Genomic DNA, 21,750 nt, shown 5'->3' on the forward strand with positions numbered 1-21,750 from the left:
TGCATCCACTAACTTTATTAACAGTAGTGCTTTTTAAGGCCCAATTGACTTTGCACTCCAGAAGGTCTTCACACGTTATGTGGAGAAAAATTTAAGTAAGGAAAATTATATACATACCTTTCTCTGAAGATCACGGATAGTCTGCTGCACAGGCAACAAAGCCTGCTGGGCTTCTGCAACCTCTGTGTTACACTTGCTCATATAATGCTCTCGTAGCTGTTTGGCCTGTGTTGAAACATGAAACAAGTATAAACTTTCGCTCCAGGTCAAGAAAATAATCTAGTATGATTCAAGAACAGTGTGCTTATTTTATTTATTTAAATCTGTTTAATTTAACTTAAGCATTAAACTCAAGTATACTGTAGAGAATGTAAAACCCATGCTCAGTTCAGTTCAGTTCAGTTGCTCAGTTGTGTCCAACCTCTTTGCAACCCCATGAACCGCAGCACGCCAGGCCTCCCTGTCCATCACCAACTTCCGGAGTTCACTCAGACTCATGTCCATCGAGTCAGTGATGCCATGAAATTAAAAAAATTTAAAAAAACCCATGCTAGAAGTTCCTAATATGTATGTTGAAGAGAATTTATCTGGAGGCCACCTTGACTTACATTTACCTGTAAGTCATATAATATAAAAAATCCCAAGGATTTGCTCTCCAAATTCTAATTTTTTAATTAAAAAAAAAAATAGGAGGAGGAAGAACAGTAACATTTTAAACTATAAGGCAAAGCAGGAATACATTTTAGAATTTCTTGTCTCATTCAGTTATCATAATTCCTTGGAATTACTTTAGTTTAGAACACTTGAGAATATACACTAACACAGGTTTTGTGAACTGAACTGTGTTCCCTCAAAATCTGTATGATGAAGCTTGAACCCCCAATGTGACTATATTTACATACAGGGTCTTTAAGAAAGTGATTGAGTAAATGCACATACATGAGATGATAAGGGTGGAGCCCTAATCCAAAATGACTAGTGTCCTTAAAAGAAAAGGAAGACACACCAGGGATGCAAGTGCACAGAGAAAAGGCCATATGAGGACACAGTTAGAAGGCAGCCGTCTACCAGCCAAGGAGAGAATCTTTAGGAGCAACCAACCCTGATGATACCTTGGTATTAGACTTCTAGCCTTCCCTGATGATTAATGGTGTTGAGCATCTTTTCATGTGCATGTTGGCCATATGTATGTCTTCTTTGAAATAATATCTATTCCTATCCTGTGCCTATTTTTTAACTGCCTGATAAGGGGTTAATATCTAAATCCCTGATAAGAGGTCAGCATCTAAAGTATATAGACAACACATAAAACTCAATATCAAAAAAAAACCTAATTAAAAAATGGGCAGAAGACCTGAACAGACATTTTCTCAAAGAAGACACAGAGATGGCTAATAAGGCACACGAAAAGATGCTCAAAACCACTAATTATTAGAGAAATATGAATTACAACAGCAATGAGGTATCACCTCGCACATGTCAGAATGACTATATCAAAAAGTTTACAAATAACAAGTGTTGGGGATAACATGGAGAGAAAAGAACCCTTGCATACTGTTGGTGGGAATGTAAACTGGTATAGCTACTAAGGAAAACAGTATGGACATTCCTCAAAAAAACTATATATTGTACCATATGACTCAGCAATTCCACTCCTGAGTATATAGATGGAAAAACAATGAAAACACTAGTTCAAAAAGATACATATACTCTGATGTTCAGAGCAGCACTATTTACAATTAACACGATAAAACCCAAGTGCCCATCAACAGAGATGAATGGATAAAGAAGCTGCTGTAAATATTTATAGTGGAATATTATTCAGCTATAATCAAAGAAAGAAATTCTGCCATTTGCAGAAACATGGATGGACGCAGAGAATATCATGCTCAGTGAACAAGGCAGAAAGAGAAACACAAATATTTTATCATATTACTTACACTTGGAATCTAAAAAATAAAATGAATATATATGTAAAACAAAAATAGGCTCATAGATATAGAAAACAAACTACTACTGGTTGCCACTGGGGAGATGAAAGGGGACAGGACAAATCTGGGGATGAGATACAAACTACCACGACATATAGAACAGAAGAGCAATAAGCATATATTGTATAGTACAGGGAATTATAGCCATTATCTTGCAATAGCTTATAATGAAGTATAATCTATAAAAATACTGAATCACTATGCTGTATACTGTCTCATAAACTAACTATAGTAGTAGTAGTAGTGTTAGTTTGTTCAGTTGTGTCCAACTCTTCACAGCCCCATGGACTGTAGCTTCCCAGGTTCCTCTGCCCACGGAATTCTTCAGGCAAGAATACTGGAGTGGGTAGCCATTCCCTTCTCCAGGGGATCTTCCCGACCCAGGGACTGAATCTGGATCTCCTGCACTGCAGGCATATTCATTACCATCTGAGCCATCAAGGAAGCCCCATATCAAATCAACCATACTTCAATTAAAAAAAAGGAGAGATTGTCCTTTCCCTACTGAATAAGAACTATATAAAAAAGATCTTCACGACCCAGATAATCACGATGGTGTGATCACTCACCTCGAGTCAGACACCCTGGAATGTGAAGTTAAGTGGGCCTCAGGAAGCATTCCTATGTACAAAGATAGTGGAGGTGATGGAATTCCAGTTGAGCTATCTCAAATCCTAAAAGATGATTGCTGCACTCAATAAGCCAGCAAATTTGGAAAACTCAGCAGTGGCCACAGGACTGGAAAAGGTCAGTTTTCATTCCAACCCCAAAGAAAGGCAATGCCAAAGAATACTCAAACTACTGCACAATGGCACTCATCTCACATGCTATTAAAATAATGCTCAAAATTCTCTAAGCCAAGCTTCAGCAATATGTGAACTGCAAAATTCCAGATGTTCAAGCTGGTTTTAGAAAAGGCAGAGGAACCAGAGATCAAATTGCCAACGTCCACTGGATCACTGAAAAAGCAAGAGAATTCCAGAAAAATATCTGTTTTATTGACTATACCAAAGCCTTTGACTGTGTGGATCACAACAAACTGTGAAAAATTCTGAAAGAGATGGAAATACCAGACAACCAAACCTGCCTCCTGAGAAATGTGTATGCAGGTCAAGAAGCAACAGTTAGAACTGGACATGGAACAACAGACTGGTCCCAAAGTGGGAAAGGAGTACGTCAAGGCTGTATTTTGTCACTATGTTCATTTAATTTATATGCAGAGTACATCATGAGAAACGCTGGGCTGGAAGAAGCACAAGCTGGAATCAAGATTGCCAGGAGAAATATCAATAACCTCAGATACACAGATGACACCACCCTTATGGCAGAAAGTGAAGAACTAAAGAGCCTCTTGATGAAAGTGAAAGAGGAGAGTGAAAAAGTTGGTTTAAAACTAAACATTCAGAAAACTAGGATCATGGCATCTGGTCCCATCACTTCATGGCAAACAGATGGGTAAATAGGGGAAACAGTGACAGATTTTATTTTTCTGGGCTCCAAAACCGCTGCAGATGCTGACTGCAGCCATGACATTAAAAGACGTTTGCTCCTTGGAAGAAAAGTTAAGACCAAGCAAGACAGCATATTAAAAAGCAGAGACATTACTTTGCCAACAAAGGTCCATCTAGTCAAAGCTACAGTTTTTCCAGTAGTCATGTATGGGTGTGGAAGTTGGACTATAAAGAAAGCTGAGTGCCGAAGAATTGATCCTTTTGAACTGTGGTGTTGGACTCTTGAGAGTCCCTTGGACAGCAAGGAGATCCAACCAGTCCATCCTAAAGGAAATCAGTCCCCAGTATTCACTGGAAGGACTGATGCTGAAGCTGAAACTCCAGCTTTGGCCACCTGATGTGAAGAACTGACTCAATGGAAAAGACCCTAATGCTGGGAAAGCTTGAAGGCAGGAGGAGAAGGGACGACAGAAGATGAGATGATTGGATGGCATCACCGACTCTATGGACACGAGTTTGAGTAAACTCCGGGAGTTGATGATGGACAGGGAGGCCTGGTGTGCTGCAGTCCATGGGGTTGCAAAGAGTTGGACACAACTGAGTGACTGAACTGAACTGAATCTTGGTTCTTTTTTATAAATTAACTGACCATATGTGGGTGGGTTTCTTTCTGTTCTTTCCCGTTGATCTATGTATCTGCTTTTATATCAACATCATACTCTTTTAAATACTATAGTTTTATAATATAGCTTAAAATCAGGGTGCATAATGCCTACAGCTTTGTTCTTCTTTTTCAAGATGACTTTGGTTATTCAGGATCTTTTCGAGTTCCACACAGATTTTTGGATTGTTTATTCTATTTCTGTGAAAAATACCATTGGAATTTTAATAGGAATTAAACTGAAAGTGTATACTGGCTTGGGCTGCATAAACATTTTAACAACAGTAATTCTTCCAGTCCATGAGTGTGAGAAATGAAACTTCTATTAAGTCACCTAGTCTGTATTTTGTTATGGCAGTCCTAGAAGATTAATACAAAAAGGATTAAAAAATTGGGGCCCTTTCAACTTCTCAAAACAAAAAGGATCATGTTATTTGCAAAGCAACAGAAACACTGAAAAACTTTATTCCTGTAAGTTTCCACTAGGAAACTTAGGGAAATTCACTTTTGTCCATTTAATTGAAATACTTAACTGACTCTGGAAACTATTTTATGAATGAAGAAAGGGGATGATCAGAGGCTATGTGGACAGTGGGAGAAAAACTGGAAAGACTACTGAACTGAAAATCCCAATACTCCACTCAGTAGTGGGACGAGCCATAAGAAATTGCCAACAGTAGACCACTCCTGACTTACAACAACAGCAATTTCATGAAGTCATTCATTTTCCTAGGCTTTAGTTACTTCATCTACAAAAAGAGGTGGTGGAAATGATTTCTAGAATTTTGTCCAGCTTTAAAATACCAAGGCTTCATATCATGTAAGAGTTAGGCCAAAGTGATAAAGTGATTTCCTTGGAAATACATCTACATAGTATGAACCCTCCACCTCATGATGCAATTTTCCTCTTCCTGTCACAACCTTCCAATTAATATCCATTACAATTCCTTGGTTGTAATTAGCTGGTCATTAGAGCTGTCTACTAATAGATAGGACTGTCTCCCAGAGAGCTTCCTGTCACTGAAAGCATTTAACAGAGTGCCTGATTACATATAAAGATTAGACACCTGCACTGGGAATAAAATTTCACTTGCAAGTTTTCATATACTTTTTCACTTGAAAATTTCATACACTTGATGCTAGATTACTATCTAGCATCTAGCTAGATTCATACTTAAAAAATACCTACATACTTACTTACAAGTACATACTTACAAAATCTGATTTTTTTATCCTCTTAATTTACATAAAGGTTCCATTTAGAGGTTCAGTAGTTTTCAAACACATCTACTACTCTTTTGCTTTTAGGTTTGCCATCTTTCTGATCTTTAATGAGGCAAAAATTCACTGGGGAATTGGCATAAGTGTATTAAAACTATTTTACGTCATTGTTTCTAACGAGAGGCAATATTCATTGCAGAAGGAATTTCTTTGAGGACATAAGTTATAGTGAAAATTTGAGTTTATTTATTGCTTCAAAGAATACACTGAAGGGTGGAAAAGGTAGAAAACTTTATTTTTACTAAACTAAACCTTTGGCAGGTCTGTCATCAAATCAACAGGATTTCCTTTAATTTGTTGTTTATTTACATCCTGTGCTGTTGGCTACCAGCAGCCATGTCTACAACAAGCAGTTGCCACACAGCTGCAAGATTATCAAAGAAACAAAATAATATGGAAAGTTGCTATTCTATGCCACCCAAAATCATCAAAGCAAAGTTTGGAACATCAAAGCAGCAAAGAAACATGATTACCTTTTGATTTCCTAGGATGTATCAATTAGCCGGAACATGAACTCTGAGAAAAAATTCTTTTATAGGCAGAATGAAAAAAAAAAAAAAATTACCTCTTCCTCAAGTCTGCCATCTCTCAGGGTAGGAGGTATCCCTGGGTGCTTGGCTGTCAACAATTCCATCAAGTTATGGGTAGCATGAAGTCTCTACAAACACACAAAAGGCAGCAATTATGACAGCCAATGCAGTGGACTCTAAGGGGAGAATCTACTATCACTAAGGCATACAGAACACTAATAATGCATTTAAGACCAAATCATCGGATTCTTTTCCTTTAAAAATAACTTAGATACCAACTTTCTTCAGAGTCAGTTTTACTGTAATTATCTTAATTCATAATGATGTAAATTTTCAGTTAAAATATATGGTCTTATGAAACATGTCTATGTATTTAACAAAGTATGTTAAATAGGTAACTTCTTCTCTTATACATGCACTTGTCTATATGGGGAAATATGAATATGTCCAGTAAGTCCAGTAAAGCAGAAAGGTTGACTAGATAGACTTATTCCTCTTCTGGAAAATAAGTCTGGATGAGCCTAGCAATTTATGACATTATAAAACCAAAGATAATGAAATACATAAGAAAACAGGGCTGTGACCTGGATCTGTTGAATTTAAGGGCTGAAAAGAGGAGGGGCTGGAGGTGCAGATGGTGTAGAATAAAGGAGAAAACTCCATCTTAAATCTCTGTATTAAATATTAATATAAGCCAGACATCTCACTGTGATATTGGGTCTGTGACTGTACTGAGGCTTTGTTGCATTCTGCACAAACTGGTGGAATGGACTGGGAGGAACACCTCTCTCTCTGTTCGTTTACACCTTTATCCCAACAGAGCAGAGTGGCTAATTTGACTGGACAGAGTTAGATATTCCTTGCGTTATGCCTGGTCAGCAGGCTAAGCTGCTGTGACTCAAAGCAAGAACCAGGCTGCCTGATGGTTTACTCTTCACTGGAGCTCAGGCGCACTGGACTCACCTGCCCACTTCTGTTTCCTTTATTCAGGAGCACAGTATCTTCCAACTTGCTCCTTCTCTCATAAGGTAAACACATTTGCTTAAGGTCCAAAGCCTTCTGTAATCCTCATCCATGCATACATAATATAAGGATACCAGTATTTAATTTTCTCTCCTCTTCCCCCTCCCCCATACACTCCTCCTAACACCTGCTCAGACACAGGTGAACATGAGGTTCCAAGGCCTAGGTTCTGAATAGTAAAAAAGAAGCCTCACTTGGGACTCAAGCCTAAACTTACCAGGATTCATAAAACGGATCTTATTTACCATTTAGCTAGAGTCTTGTCTATATGATCCACTGATAGAAGCAAGAAGAAATTTCACATTTAAGTGTTACAATTCAAATATCCAAATCTCCCTAAGAGACCTACAAAAACTAAATTAGAAGACCATTGGATAAGTATTATTGTTACTTAGTTCCACTGCTGAGTGAAACTCAATTTCTTTTTTTGTTGAATATCATGTAAATAAATACGCTGATATAAATATGCAAAAGTGATAAAACTGATGCCATTCTTTGAAATACGAATGTTTTGAGCTACTTTTCTAATGTAGGTTAGGCTTATCTAGTCAGCCTTGTGGCCAATACTGGCCTGAGTAGACAGAATATTAGTGTTTCTCAAACTTTTGGGTCTATACAAAAAGACATCTTGGGTGCTTGTTAAGAGAACATGGATTTTAAGTTTTATCCCCAGGGACTGTGACTCACTCCACTTGTTACCTTTCGTCCTCTTAAATATTCAGAAAATTTATTTTACAAAGATCAAACAGTTTGAAACTGTTTAGTTTTACTTACTTGCAGTGAATCTGTTTTGAGTTTTTCCTTGTGTTCCTCAGATGAACGCAACACTTCTCTATATAGTTCTGCTGCCAAAGCATACTCGCCTGGATAATCAAAATATGTTTAAAGAATAAGAAAATCACGTATTTAGCTCTCAAAGTCATCTAAAAACACCTACTGTAAAAATACAGCATTGATTAGAACTCCCTAATTTATTTATTTTTTACGAAAAGGAATTTGAGTTGGTATTAATATGACTGCCCCAGTAAAAAAAGTTGATGATGGCACCCTTTCTTGGGGGTTAAAATTCCACAGAACTAGAACACCAATAAAATAATTTAATGTTTTAAAAGTATGCTAAAAAACAAACAATGTTTTTTTCTTCTTTTTCAAGTTAATGACTTCCAAGCAGTAGTTATTAGGATGTTTGAAATTAAGGACAAATTTAGGGTACTTACATGTGTTTATAAACAAATATTCAAAACACTATGACCAATGTACACGTACTTTTCAGAAAAATAATGCACTCTTCTTGACAGGTATTGTTTCTGTTGTTATTAGGCCAGAAAGATTTAGTTTATAACTACATTTCAAAAATTTAGAATTCTTTCTATTTCTGGTTATATAATTCACAGTTAGTCTAAGAGATTTACGCTTTTTTTTTGTTATACCTAAAAAGTAGCTCATACAAATAAAGTCATAAAAAAGTACAAAAGCACAAGCTGATAAACTACGGCCCATGGGTCTTATCTGACTGTATTTTTGTAGGGTCTACACACTAAGAATTTATTTTTAAATTTTAATAGTTGAAATAAAAACTAAGATAAAACTATTTTGCGACATGTGAAAATTACATGATATTAAATCTCAGGGTCCATGAATAAAGTTTTAGTGGAACCCAGTCATGAGGACTTTACGTACTATCTGTGGCTGCTTTTGTATTACAACAGCTGAATAGTTGTCACAAATCTTATGGCTCACAAAGCCTAAAATATTTACTACCTGATTCTTTCAGAAAGTTTCATTAGACTTCAGTGAAGAAGAGGTGAAACATTTTTAATGGCTCTGACTAATGCAACCTATCTTTTTTTCTGCCTGGGGAAAAACTCGAAACCAGTAATTTATACATACAATAAAATGAAAATCTAACAGTGGCAAAATCATGAAACACAAGGGAGAAAAAGATAAAGAGATGTTCTAATTTCAGTTTGCTGAGGAAAAAGCTTTTATCCTGATCGTTGCATACACTTGCTTATTTTAAACTGTAAACCAGTTTCATTAATATCATGGATTTAGAATTTTGCTCACAGCCATAATGAATATTCTATATATATATATATGCGCCTGGTGGTTCAGACAGTAAAGAATCTGCCCGCAATGCGGAATACCCGGGTTCAATCCCTGAGTCAGGAAGATCCCCTGGAGAAGGGAATGGCAACCCACTCTAGTATTCTTGCCTGGAGAATTCCATGGACAGAAGAACAGTCCACGGGGTTGCAGAGTCGGACATGACTGAGTGACTAACACACACACTTTCTCTCTGTTAAAGCTGATTCCATATATGTATATTTTATTGTGGTAAAGTATACATAAAATAAAATTTACGATTTCAACCATTTTTAAGAGTGTAGTCCAACAGCATTAAGTACATTCCTATTGTTGCACAAAACACTTGCTTTTATACCACTGTTTTATATCTAGTTCTACCAGTTATTTAATATAAAGCTTTCTAAAGCACACATTCTCACAGTACTTGCCAAGTCCTCTAATCTCTATTCATTTTTATAAAGCAGATTACTTTCACAATAATAAAGTTGCATTATAATGTAGGAGTAACAATTATCTTCACACAATGAGCTCTCTTTAGCTTTTCAAAAGACATATGGATTCCATTAATATTTATACTATCATTTATAAAGAACAATTCATTTAACAACTTTCTCTTCATAATTATTATACCTTTTAAAGAAGGTACAATGACTAGACTATAATAAAAGCAGATGAAACTGAGCTATTCATTATAATATCTGTTTTCTTTTCACTACTTAGTGAAAAAAAAAGATTTTTTATAGTGAAAAAAAATATTTTTATGTCTTTCCCAGACCAATATGGATAAAATATCCATATTCAATAAGCTATGCAAATATGCCAAATATGGAATACCCATTCTTTGCCACTTGATGGCACTAAACAAATTAACAACTAGACAAATTGTACTGGTTCGATACTGCCAAACTAATTTTTTCCAAAAAAACACATGTAGAAATGAAAAATGTATGTGATGATCAGGAAAAAAAGCTTTCTTTCTCAGAAAAATGAACCTAAAACACTTCTATATATATATATGTATGTGTGTGTATGTGTGTGTAGATACACACACACATATATATTTCATGTATATAGTACACAAAATTGAAATAACATGTTTTTAACACCATAATCAGTGAGGACCTTAAAATATACACTGTATATCATATATATATATATATATATTCGCATGTAATATGTGAATCCCTTTAGAGTTTAATATTAATTTTAGATTTCATTTAGAAGTCATATCTGTACTATCTGGTCTCTAATATTAGAAGAGTTTAAATTATATAAGTTAAATATGTAATGTTACTTTTAAAAATGTAGATTATTTAATATACTACTATGAATTAAACTAGAAACTGAAAGTAGTTAATCCCCCACAGTTAAGTTTATAATTACAATTAAATGAGACTAGACATACCACTTATTAACGGACTTTCTAATAGGAATTCTTCTTAACAATCAGCAATAGTTTCCAGCCACAGACGAATAACTACAGTGAGAAAGCAGTGGGAACTACCTGAAAAGAGCAGTGATGCACCTCTTGCTACATCATAGCATGGTATTTTGCCACACAGGAGCCAGTCAAATGCTGATCCTGTTAGAGTGCTACAGTGTTTGGACAATGATCAGATGAATAACCCTCCCAATTCCCATACTGTGCATAATTTCACAGCAGGGGAAAAGAGACAAGTCTGACAAGGAGACTAGAAAAAAGGCTAAGTGAAGAAATTCATTTACTGTCTAAGCTTCTGAGTCATAACAACACAGAATAAAATGAGAAATGCAGTTCATAATCAAGTTGGGAAATCTGAAATTTATTATTGTGATCATTTACAAGTAACATATCACTCAACATCAGAAATTTTTAATGGTGAGTTGCAACCTACTATATAGTATAATACTGAGGTTTACAAATGCCTATTTGATAAAGAGGACACAGGATTATAAAAAAATTAAATATCTGATGTGAAATCAAGAGATCCAGGGCAATTCTTTGTCACTTTCTAGCTGTAATCTTGAGAAAGCAACTAAGCCCTTTGAACCCATTTTCTCAAATAAAATAGGGATGGTAATGGCTAAACTATTGGGTAATCATGAGGATAAAACAATATATATATATATATAATAGTATTATATATACTATAAAATGCTTATAGAAAAATGAATTTTTCAGATATGAGGCTAGATTGACACTTATTTACTACATTATTTTTAGTACCTAAATCATAACCAGCACATAGCAAATACTCCAATATTTGTTGGGAGACTGAACTTACAAGTGATACTACTCTGTAAGTCAATGACCAACATCCACTTGAATGTGTCACAATTTAACCATTCTATTTCTAGGCATTTTGGTTGTTTCAGTTGTTCACTATTTTGGTTGTTTCAATTGTTCACATGAAAAACTTTTAGAAGTGGAAATGTTTGGTGAAAGCATATTGAAACTTTTTTCTTGGAAATGTTCTGTATAACTGCTCTCCATTAAGTTGGACCTATTTAAATTATGATTAATACTGTGTTAAAGTGTCTTTCTGGGGAGACTTTGATTTACATTATAACTATAATTATAATTTTGATTTACATTATAAGTATTTAGAAGAATCAAAGATAACAAAGCATCACCTTCTACCTTTAATGATGTGGATGCCTGCTAAGCCATTGAGGGCACAGACTAGCTGCCGATGCGCCTCTTCACATTCAGTGCCACACTTCTTCTGCAGGGATGTCAGCAGTTCCTCCATTGTCATGGTGCTAAAAGAAAAGGCAGGTTGTTCAGAACTAGAAAGAAGATTCCAAGTGAGAGAATAATATTACATAAGATCAAGAGTACCAGTCTCTTATAGAGTCTTTGTGATCTTTGATATCTGTTTTCCTCCATTTTCATCACTATCATTATTAGTTTACTATTCTAGCAAGCTTTCTTTCGATCCTCTCATTCTTTAACTTTTTCTCATTTCAGTCAGTGAAAAGCAGACCTAGAAAAATCTTCCTAAAGTGCAAAGTGGTGGTTGTGGTGGTTAAGTCGCTCAGTCATGTCTGACTCTTGCGACCCCAAGGACTGTAGCCTGCCAGGCTCCTCTGTCCATGGACTTCTCCAGGCAAGAATACTGGAGTGGGCATTCGTTCCATTCTCCAGGATTATCTTTCCAACCCAGGGATTGAAGGCAGGTCTCCTGCATTGCAGGCAAATTCTTTACTGTCTGAGCTACCAGGGGAGCCCCACAGCAATTCATATATACCTCCTGTGAAATACACAATGTTTTCTTTACATTATAGAGATCGATAAACTTTGTCTGATGGCTCGGATGGTAAAGAATCTGCCTACAGTGCAGAAGACCTGGGTTTGATCCCTGTGACAGGAAGATCCCCTGGAGAAGAGAATGGCAACCCACTCTAGTATTCTTGCCTGGAGGATCCCATGGACAGAGGAGCCTATCAGGCTACAGTCCATGGGGTTGCAGAGTCAGACTCGACTTTGCAACTAACACTTTCACTAATCTTTGTCTTTGCCTTTAGTTATCTACAAACTGCTCAAAGGCAAGGATAAGAGTCAAATTCCTCTTTATATTTCTTATAGCGCCTGAAAGGATATCTTTTTAATATCAAGTGCTAAAAAAAAAAAAAAAGAGGCTAGTTCCTATCACAGTTGATGAACCAACAAATTTTTGGGGACAACAGAGTATTGAAAGGAATAATCAAAGAATATAGCTAGTATAATTATAAAGAAAATATTTAATAGGAATCTAATTTACCTAATTTCCTGATGTCAGAACCAAAAAATATAACGCAAAATGAACAAAAGCGTTTCATATCTGGAGTGCAGCAGAAGACAAACAGAAACCCAAAAAAACAACAAAACCCTTCAACAGTCCTAAAAAAATGTTCAAAACCATGAAAATAATTTTGATGTGGTTCTCTTTCACAAATGGGGCTCCATATTGAAGAGAAATCACCACACTGCTAAAAACAGATGACAACTCAGTTCTAAGACCCTGAATGAAACTGTGGGCTAGGAAGCTAATTGCTTTAATACTGTCTATGCATGAATGCATGCTAAGTCTCTTCAGTTGTGACCGACTCTGTGCGACCCTATGGACAGCAGCCCACCAGGCTCCTCTGTCCACGGGATTCTCTAGGCAAGAATACAGGAGTGGGTTGCCATTTCCTTCCCCCAATACTGTCGATCACTGCTCTATTATCTCTTACAGTATAAGAAAACTGATAATAAAACCTTTTTTGGAGTGGCAAGAACTCGCCACGAACAGCCTGTGGGTGGCAGCAGGCCTGTCGGAGCCTCAGCAATGGATATAGGATGGAGGTGACGGTCCTTCTGTCCAGGCTGCTGAGCTTCAAAGCCCAGTCAGAAATCTTCCTGAGTTTTACCACTGCATCCTGGCAGCACACCTCATGTTGACGGTGATAGAAATGCCTTTCCACTGGAGAAAAGTGAAGCCAGTGGGTTTCTTCTGTCTGAGGGGGTATCTGGATCTAAACAGAGGAGAAAAAAAAAAGTCACCTGGAAATTTAACTTTTCACCCCAACTCTGCTTCTTCTTAAATTTTTTCCTAATACCCTTAATCAATAAATACTTATGCTACTGACTTGGTCAATCACATCTTTCTTTGCAGACCTCCACATTATCTTGGCAATAAAGCTGTAGAGGAAATGAGGATTCTTCTTGCAATAAGGACGATAGAGAAGTCGAACCCACCAGTGTCTGACACAGTAAGGTTCAACACCGAGAAATACCACTAACCCGAATAGATCTGAAAAGAAAGAAAAAAAGCATGTTGAGAATACAGATAGTCTGACTTAGGATGGTTTGACTTAAAATTTTTGACTTTACCATGGAGCAAAAACAAATGTTATTAATTAATAAATCATCAAACCTGATTTATCTCTATCACTCTAGCAGAGTGACTATTAACTGGGGTGGAAGGGTGTGATTTTGCCCACTGGGGACATTTGGCAATGACTGGAGACAATTATGGGTGTCACAACTGCAAGAACACTACCAGTATAAGGAGTGTAAAAGCTCAATATACAAAATAACCAGAACACCCCTAATGAAAATGAATTATCTGACTCAAAATGTTAATGGGGCTAAGGTAGAGAAACCCTGGTCTAACACAAAAAGAAAACAAATGAGACTTCTACTTCCAAATACAACATACTAAGTTAGTTGAAGAAGTTGAATGGTTCTATGAAGACCTATAAGACCTTTTAGAACTAACACCCCCAAAAGATGTCCTTTTCATTATAGAGGACTGGAATGCAAAAGTAGGAAGTCAAAAAGCACCTGGAATAACAGGCAAATTTGGCCTTGGAGTACTGAATGAAGCAAGGCAAAGGCTAACAGAGTTTTGCCAAGGAAACACACTGGTCATAGCATTTTTTTTTTTTTTTTATTAAAAACACAGCACATTTATTTAAACTGTTACTTTTGATAATTCATTGACTCTTATGACAGGTCAGTATCTTCATTCTATTACCTTATAGGGTACATTCATTAGTGTTACATAAAATTTCAAGTAAAATTAAACAATTAAAAGTACAGTTAAGAACATAGTTGATCTGCATGAGAGGATTCACCATCATGTACCCTAGTCCCTAATGCAGTTATTTTTTCTGTTTCCTGGGCCTCTCCAGCTTAGACTCATTTTCATTTCAGAGAAAATAAAAGTGGCTCCACTGAGCTCTCGCCCATGAGGGCCCAGCTGCTGCATATCAGTGTGTGTTGACCCAGTGGTACCTGTCCACCCGGTGCCCAGCAGTAGGCCTGTGGCCTTTAGGGGTCTTATGCAACGCATGATAAGCATTTCCTAGGAGGCCCATCCGGCCATCCCTCATATTCTTTTTTCGGGGAATAGCAAACACCCTCTTCCAACAACACAAGAGAAGACTCTACACACCAGATAGTCAACACTAAAATCAGACTGATTATATTCTTTGCAGCCAAAGATGGAGAAGCTCTATATGGTCAGCAAAAACAAGACCGGGAGCTGACTGTGGCTCAGATCATGAACTCCTTATTGCCAAATTCAGACTTAAATTGAAGAAAGTGGGGAAAACCACTAGACCATGAATGGTATGACCTAAATCAAATCCCTTATGATTATACAGTGGAAGTGAGAAATAGGTATAAGGGACTAGATCTGATAGACAGAGTGCCTGAAGAAGTATGGACCGAGATTCGTGACACTGACTGAACTGAAGTCACATCAGGCTAACATTCCCACCGTAGTTACTATTAACACAAACCTCCCCCCCAAACCCTGATACATTGTAAGCGTGATAGCATTTAAGATATCAGAGAATCACGGAAGCAAAGACGAAAAATAAACTAAATTTCCAGACATTTGGGAAATGCTATTTTTTATGGTAACTTGGACATGAGAAAACTTTTGGCGTCATTATGTTGATTGTGGAAATAAACTCCCTGGTAAATATATATGTCAAAAGTTTACAAATTTTGTATTTTAAATATTTATAGTTTCATTATATGTCATTCATACCTCAATAAAGCTGTTTAAAAAATTAATCAAAAATTTGTTAAAGGGTGCCAGATGCTCAAAACACCTGCCAACATCTTATTTATCCCAAATTAAGTACCCAGGGAACTGCAGAATTACTGCTCATATTCCTTTAACATTAAAATGAGAATAAAGTAACTGTGATAGGCATTTTCTCTACACCTTCTTAGCTAACTCTGGAGTTCAATGAGATCTTCAGTTCAGTTCAGTTCAGTTGCTCAGTCACGTTCGACTCTTTGCAACCCCATGAATCGCAGCACGCCAGGCCTCCCTGTCCATCACCAACTCTCGGAGTTTACTCAAACTCATGTCCATCGAGTTGATGATGCCATCCAGATGTCTCATCCTCTGTCGTCCCCTTCTCTTCCTGCCCCCAATCCCTCCCAGCATCAGGGTCTTTTCCAATGAGTCAACTCTTCACATGAGGTGGCCAAAGTACTGGAGTTTCAGCTTCAGCTTCATTTCTTCCAATGAACACCCAGGACTGATCTCCTCCAGATGGACTGGTTCGATCTCCTTGCAGTCCAAGGGACTCTCAAGAGTCTTCTCCAACACCACAGTTCAAAAGCATCAATTCTTCGGCGCTCAGCTTTCTTCACAGTCCAACTCTCACATCCATACATGACTACTGGAAAAACCATAGCCTTGACTAGATGGACCTTTGTTGGCAAAGTAATGTCTCTGCTTTTCAATATGCTATCTAGGTTGGTCATAACTTTCCTTCCAAGGAGTAAGCGTCTTTTAATTTCATGGCTGCAATCACCATCTGCAGTGATTTTGGAGCCCCGAAAAATAAAGTCTGACACTGTTTCCACTGTTTCCCCATCTATTTCCCATGAAGTGATGGGACCAGATGCCATGATCTTCGTTTTCTGAGTGTTGAGCTTTAAGCCAACTTTTTGACTCTCCTCTTTCACTTTCAACAAGAGGCTTTTTAGTTACTCTTCACTTTCTGCCGTTAAGAGTGGTGTCATCTGCATATCTGAGGTTATTGATATTTCTCCCAGCAATCTAGATTCCAGCTTGTGCTTCCTCCAGCGCAGTGTTTCTCATGATGTACTCTGCATATAAGTTAAGTAAACAGGGTGACAATATACAGCCTTGACATATTCCTTTTCCTATTTGGAACCAGTCTGTTGTTCCATGTCCAGTTCTAACTGTTGCTTCCTGACCTGCATACAGGTTTCTCAAGAGGCAGGTCAGGTGGTCTGGTATTCCCATCTCTTTCAGAATTTTCCACAGTTGATTGTGATCCACACAGTCAAAGGCTTTGGCATAGTCAATAAAGCAGAAATAGATGTTTTTTTGGAACTCTCTTGCTTTTTCCATGATCCAGTGGATGTTGGCAATTTGATCTCTGGTTCTTCTGCCTTTTCTAAAACCAGCTTGAACATCTGGAAGTTGACGATTCATGTATTGCTGAAGCCTGGCTTGGAGAATTTTGAGCATTACTTTACTATAATGTGAGATGAGTGCAATTGTGCAGTAGTTTGAGCATTCTTTGGCATTGCCTTTCTTTGGGATTGAAATGAAAACTGACCTTTTCCAGTCCTCTGGCCAATGCTGAGTTTTCCAAATTTGCTGGCATATTGAGTGCAGCACTTTCACAGCATCATCTTTTAGGATTTGAAATAGCTCAACTGGGATTCCATCACCTCCACTAGCTTTGTTCGTAGTGATGCTTTCTAAGGCCTACTTGACTTCGCATTCCAGGATGTCTGGCTCTCAGTGAGTGATCACACCATCGTGATTATGTTATTAACACCTAAATATTAACGTATTGGACAGTTTCCAATGTAACAGCAGACTACTAAATTTGGCCTTTTAATTAGCCTGATATTATTCTACAAATTGGAGAAGGGAATGGCACCCCACTCCAGTACTCTTGTGTGCAAAATCCCATGAATGGAGGAGCCTGGTCGGCTGCAGTCCATGGGGTCACTAAGCGTCGGAGACGACTGATCAACTTCACTTTGATGTTTCACTTTCATGGACTGGAGAAGGAAATGGCAATCCACTCCACTGTTGGAGAACCCCAGGGACAGGGGATTCTGGTGGGCTGCCATCTATGGGGTCGCACATGGTCGGACACAACTGAAGTGACTTAGCAGCGGCAGCAGCAGCATTCTACAAATATGTAGCTTAATGTAACTTACTAAAATTACAGAGATATTTAAATATATACTTAAACATCTTCCTAAAAAACTCTTTTCCCCTAAAAATAGTCATCAAAAAATAGTGTTTCTCAGTTCAGTGTAATAGATGTTGATATTTTTACTTTAGCAGAATAGTAAGTTATCCTGCTAAGAACAATTGATACACGAAAACCTGACTTTTCAAGAATGATAGGTTTTGAAGATAAACATCTGCCATAGGACTAAGGATATTTATATTTTTATAATTAAACATTTTAGTGACAGTTTTTGCAGAAATTTATTATGTAAACCAACATTTACTTATTTAAACTTTTAGTCTCAAATATTTGCAACTTTGACAAAAGTTTTAAAAATGTTGTCTATGTTCTATGGAAAAAATTAGTTATATGAATGAGACTGATGTAGAAGCATCAGTTAAAATGTGTGAGGGGAAGTCCTTATCTTTATAGACACAGCCAAGTGAAACTAATTCCTTTTTCTTCTCTGTTTCCCTCTTTCTTTCTTGTCAGGTTCTCCCTGTTTTCTACTCACCATTTTGGATCTTTGAGTCCAATTCAGACCTGTGTCTACAGTGTTCAGGCAGGCACAACACCTGCTCAAGTCAGGACAGTAGGACTACTCAACTACATATCTGTCTTCACATATATATAAACAAAAAGCACTTGATTCCTTTTAAAAAGGTAGATGTCTGAAACTATTAGGATCAAATATAAATATATTTTAATATATGCATAATCACCTAAGGATTTCAGCAAAAGTTAAGCAATATTTTTTGCTCAAAAATTTTAAGTTTTTCAAATAAATGCGATATGTGAGGAAACCATCCATTACCTTCCAGTCCTCTCTGTACTGGAGTGCCACTGATGCACCAGCGGTTAATCCCACTCAAGCGCTGAGCCATTTCTGCAGCCTGATGGGAGAGAATGAGAAGAGAGACACAAGAAAAATGCAGGATTGCGTTTACTTATGAAAACAGCTCTCAAGCCCAGGCTTCAGGTCAGATGCATTTGCCCTTACAGAATAGTTATCACACTAGATACTGAACATCATATTCAATGGGCTGTCTTCTAGTATGGGGCTCTTATTAGCAGGAGGCTGCAATGTGTCCTTTCAAAGAGGAAAGGAAATTCATGTATGGGTAGAATGAAAATGCCCCAGCTGACTGATACATTCCCTAGACCACCCCATCCTCCAGATGAGAACCACTGTGCTAACAGGCATGACTTATTAATTCAGTTCAGGTCACAGACTGGGCAAAGAAGACAGAATAAAGACATACAATGAAGTCTGAATAAAAGTTTTTCCTCTAGCATTTTCCCATTACCATTTGGTCTCTGATAAAAAGCTGTCAGTTACCAGAGCTTGTATGGTGAGCACTCCATGTGGCAGAAATTCTGATTAAAGTACCTAAGTAGAGTTTACTTAGATCTACATCACATAAAAACTACCATCTTGTTCAAATATACATGAACTTTTCATACAGAACAATGATTCCAAGTACCAAATAATTTTTAAGGATTATACAGCTCATGCACAAGAGAAAGCAAATGCAAAGTGTCCAAAGGCAAACTTTTGGCGAATGTCAATACTGTGGGTTAAACTACATGTAAACTATTAAATTTCCTATGAACAGTTTCCTCCAGCTCTTCCCCAGCCCTCAAGCAATTCTGCAGAAATTCTCACTTTTACAGCAGGACATTCGACCATCTGAGCTTCATCAAGGCAGATCCTCCACCACTCCACAGCTACAAGAGGACTGGGAATAGCCATGTAGCGCTTCTGGTTCCTTAAGCGACGCCCATCCTCACTGTTGCTGTGTGGGATGTCTACATAGTTTAGTTCTGAACGGAGGACATCGTAAGTAATGATGACTATATCCTGTTCTGCCAAAAAATGAGGCTGTAAAAAACCATCTTTCTTCACTCCTTGATATACCTAGGATATAATCACAGACATTCATTTATACCCTTACCAAGCACTTTCTATTTGTTTATAACCAAACATCCTATAAGATACATCCCAGACCTATTTAGAGAAAGAAGCATTTTACTGTGGAAGACTAAAAACATAAGCAATGTGAAAGGCACTGGAATAGAAGTAAATGCGAAAGCATCACAATGGAGACCAATTTTATGGCTAAGAAGGTAAATTCAGAGAGGAATTCAAATTTGCAGTAGATCTTGAAGTACATTCAAGAGTTTTCATGGGTGCAAGAAAGGGGAAAAGCTAGGTGGGTAGATGGAATCAATAGTTTGTGCGAAAGCACAATGGTATGAGAAAGTAAAACAAGAGCTATTATTTACTGAATGCCTTTTATGTTTTAGCACTGCAGAGTTTTATCTCCCACCTTTAACAACAATTCTGTTAGTTGTTATTATTCCTATGTCACACATAGAAAACATGAAGGGACTTACTCAAAACTAGTAGAGTCAAGATACAAACCAAGGTTTGCCTCCTCTACAGAACAGAGCTCCTCAGTGGCAAAGTTGGTGTTTTATAAACTACTGTATTATACATGCCTATCATAGTGGCCGAAATACAGAAAATCTCCAGTAACATTTGTGTGGAAAGAAGAAAAGAAGAACACAAAGGGTAAAAAATACTAACAGTAGTGAACAATAACATTAAATGAACACTCACCATGTGCCAGCAGTTTATCAAATCATTCAATCTTCACAAAAAGTGTGTGGGGGTACAATTTTTAGAACTTAGCACAATTCCTGGCACACAATAGGTGTTCACTAAATATTTGTTGAATGAGTAAATTCTTATTTTACAGAAGGGGTAACTGAGGCTTCAGAGGAAGATTCTGGAGCTAGAAGATGTAGGATCATACAAGCAGATAACTATTAAACAATGCTGCCTTTGAACTGCATTTCTTTCTGAATACAAAGATGTTTTTCCCTTATATGATTAAGGACTTCTTCAAAAACTTTCATAACTTTCCACTCAAAATGCTTTAACTTCTGATGTCAGAAAAGAATAAACAGTCTACTGTACTTTTTCTTATTCTCAATTTCCTCTTTGAGTTCTGACTTAATATCATTATCTCATTAAGTTAATTTTCAGGATAAAAACAAGGTGACAAAGATTATAAAAATTATCATAAGCAAACACTTACATTTTCCTATCCCTTTAAAGAGTGCAAACTGTCTTACCAAGACTCGAAGAGATGATGACCTCACATGCCTGTTGATTTCATCCACCCACTGATGACAGATGGAACTGGGGGAGATGATCAGGGTTGCTCTTGTGGATACTGGCTCCATTGCAACAAGGCAGTGGGGGCAGTAGAAAGGTTTAATCTTCAGATTCTTCTCTTCATAATTCACACATTTTGCATGTTGCCACAAGTGGCATTTCAGGCACTGAACACGAGGCTTACAGTCTACCTGGTCAAGTTCACCACATATGCACTCAAAGCGATAACTGGAAGAATTATAGGAACCCATGATATTAGAATGTGGCATGTCATCACCAACAGGATTTAGAGATTCAGCTTGGTCCTTTGCTGAATGTTCTTGATTGACTTCAAAGACACATGTACTTTCAGATGTAGTAACATCAGTAATTTCAGAGTTACCAGTAGGTGGACAGTGATCCTGTGGGTTGAGACTGATGTTCAGCTGGCTTTTTTCCCTTTTTGTGGACGGAACAGGTTTCTTCCTCCATTTACTACGATTTCTCCTGGGCTTGCAGTAATAATAGTAAGGATCATCATCATCATCAGAGGTGTTTGATGGCAAATATTCAGAGTCTGTGTCCTTGTTTCCTGATTTTCTGGATTCTTTCTGAGTTTTCCTTGGACTCCCCACTGCCTATGAAAAACATTATTTATTTATCTTAATGGAGTGACATAGCTAAAATTAAACACCCAACTTCATGTGCTTTACATAAAAATCTCATAGGCAGTCTTTGTCACTCTTTCCCTGAGGAGAATCACTCCTGATCAGTGGTTTTCAAATTGCTCTATGAACTCCTCCCCCCACAGGCCCAAAAGGAAAAGAAAACTCTACTGTTGTTTAATTAATATTTGGAAGGAACA

At 37.3% G+C, this 21,750-nt stretch overlaps 1 protein-coding gene across 4 annotated transcripts in view; it reads right to left on the bottom strand.

Moving 5' to 3' along the window:
• Positions 1 to 21,750, bottom strand: part of SHPRH (SNF2 histone linker PHD RING helicase) — a 91,355-nt gene that overhangs the window by 47,264 nt on the left and 22,341 nt on the right. For all 4 annotated transcript variants that reach the window (XM_061428233.1, XM_061428231.1, XM_061428232.1 and 1 more), the window contains 9 exons: positions 20,864 to 21,523; positions 19,389 to 19,640; positions 18,537 to 18,615; positions 13,619 to 13,782; positions 13,248 to 13,504; positions 11,646 to 11,767; positions 7,712 to 7,800; positions 5,950 to 6,042; positions 118 to 225 (listed from right to left, as the gene is read on the bottom strand). In XM_061428233.1, the coding sequence (XP_061284217.1) occupies positions 118 to 225; positions 5,950 to 6,042; positions 7,712 to 7,800; positions 11,646 to 11,767; positions 13,248 to 13,504; positions 13,619 to 13,782; positions 18,537 to 18,615; positions 19,389 to 19,640; positions 20,864 to 21,523 (1,824 nt within the window). The remainder of the gene's footprint in view (positions 1 to 117; positions 226 to 5,949; positions 6,043 to 7,711; positions 7,801 to 11,645; positions 11,768 to 13,247; positions 13,505 to 13,618; positions 13,783 to 18,536; positions 18,616 to 19,388; positions 19,641 to 20,863; positions 21,524 to 21,750) is intronic.

Source organism: Bos javanicus, chromosome 9 (assembly GCF_032452875.1).
Source record: "Bos javanicus breed banteng chromosome 9, ARS-OSU_banteng_1.0, whole genome shotgun sequence".
NCBI lineage: Eukaryota > Metazoa > Chordata > Mammalia > Artiodactyla > Bovidae > Bos > Bos javanicus.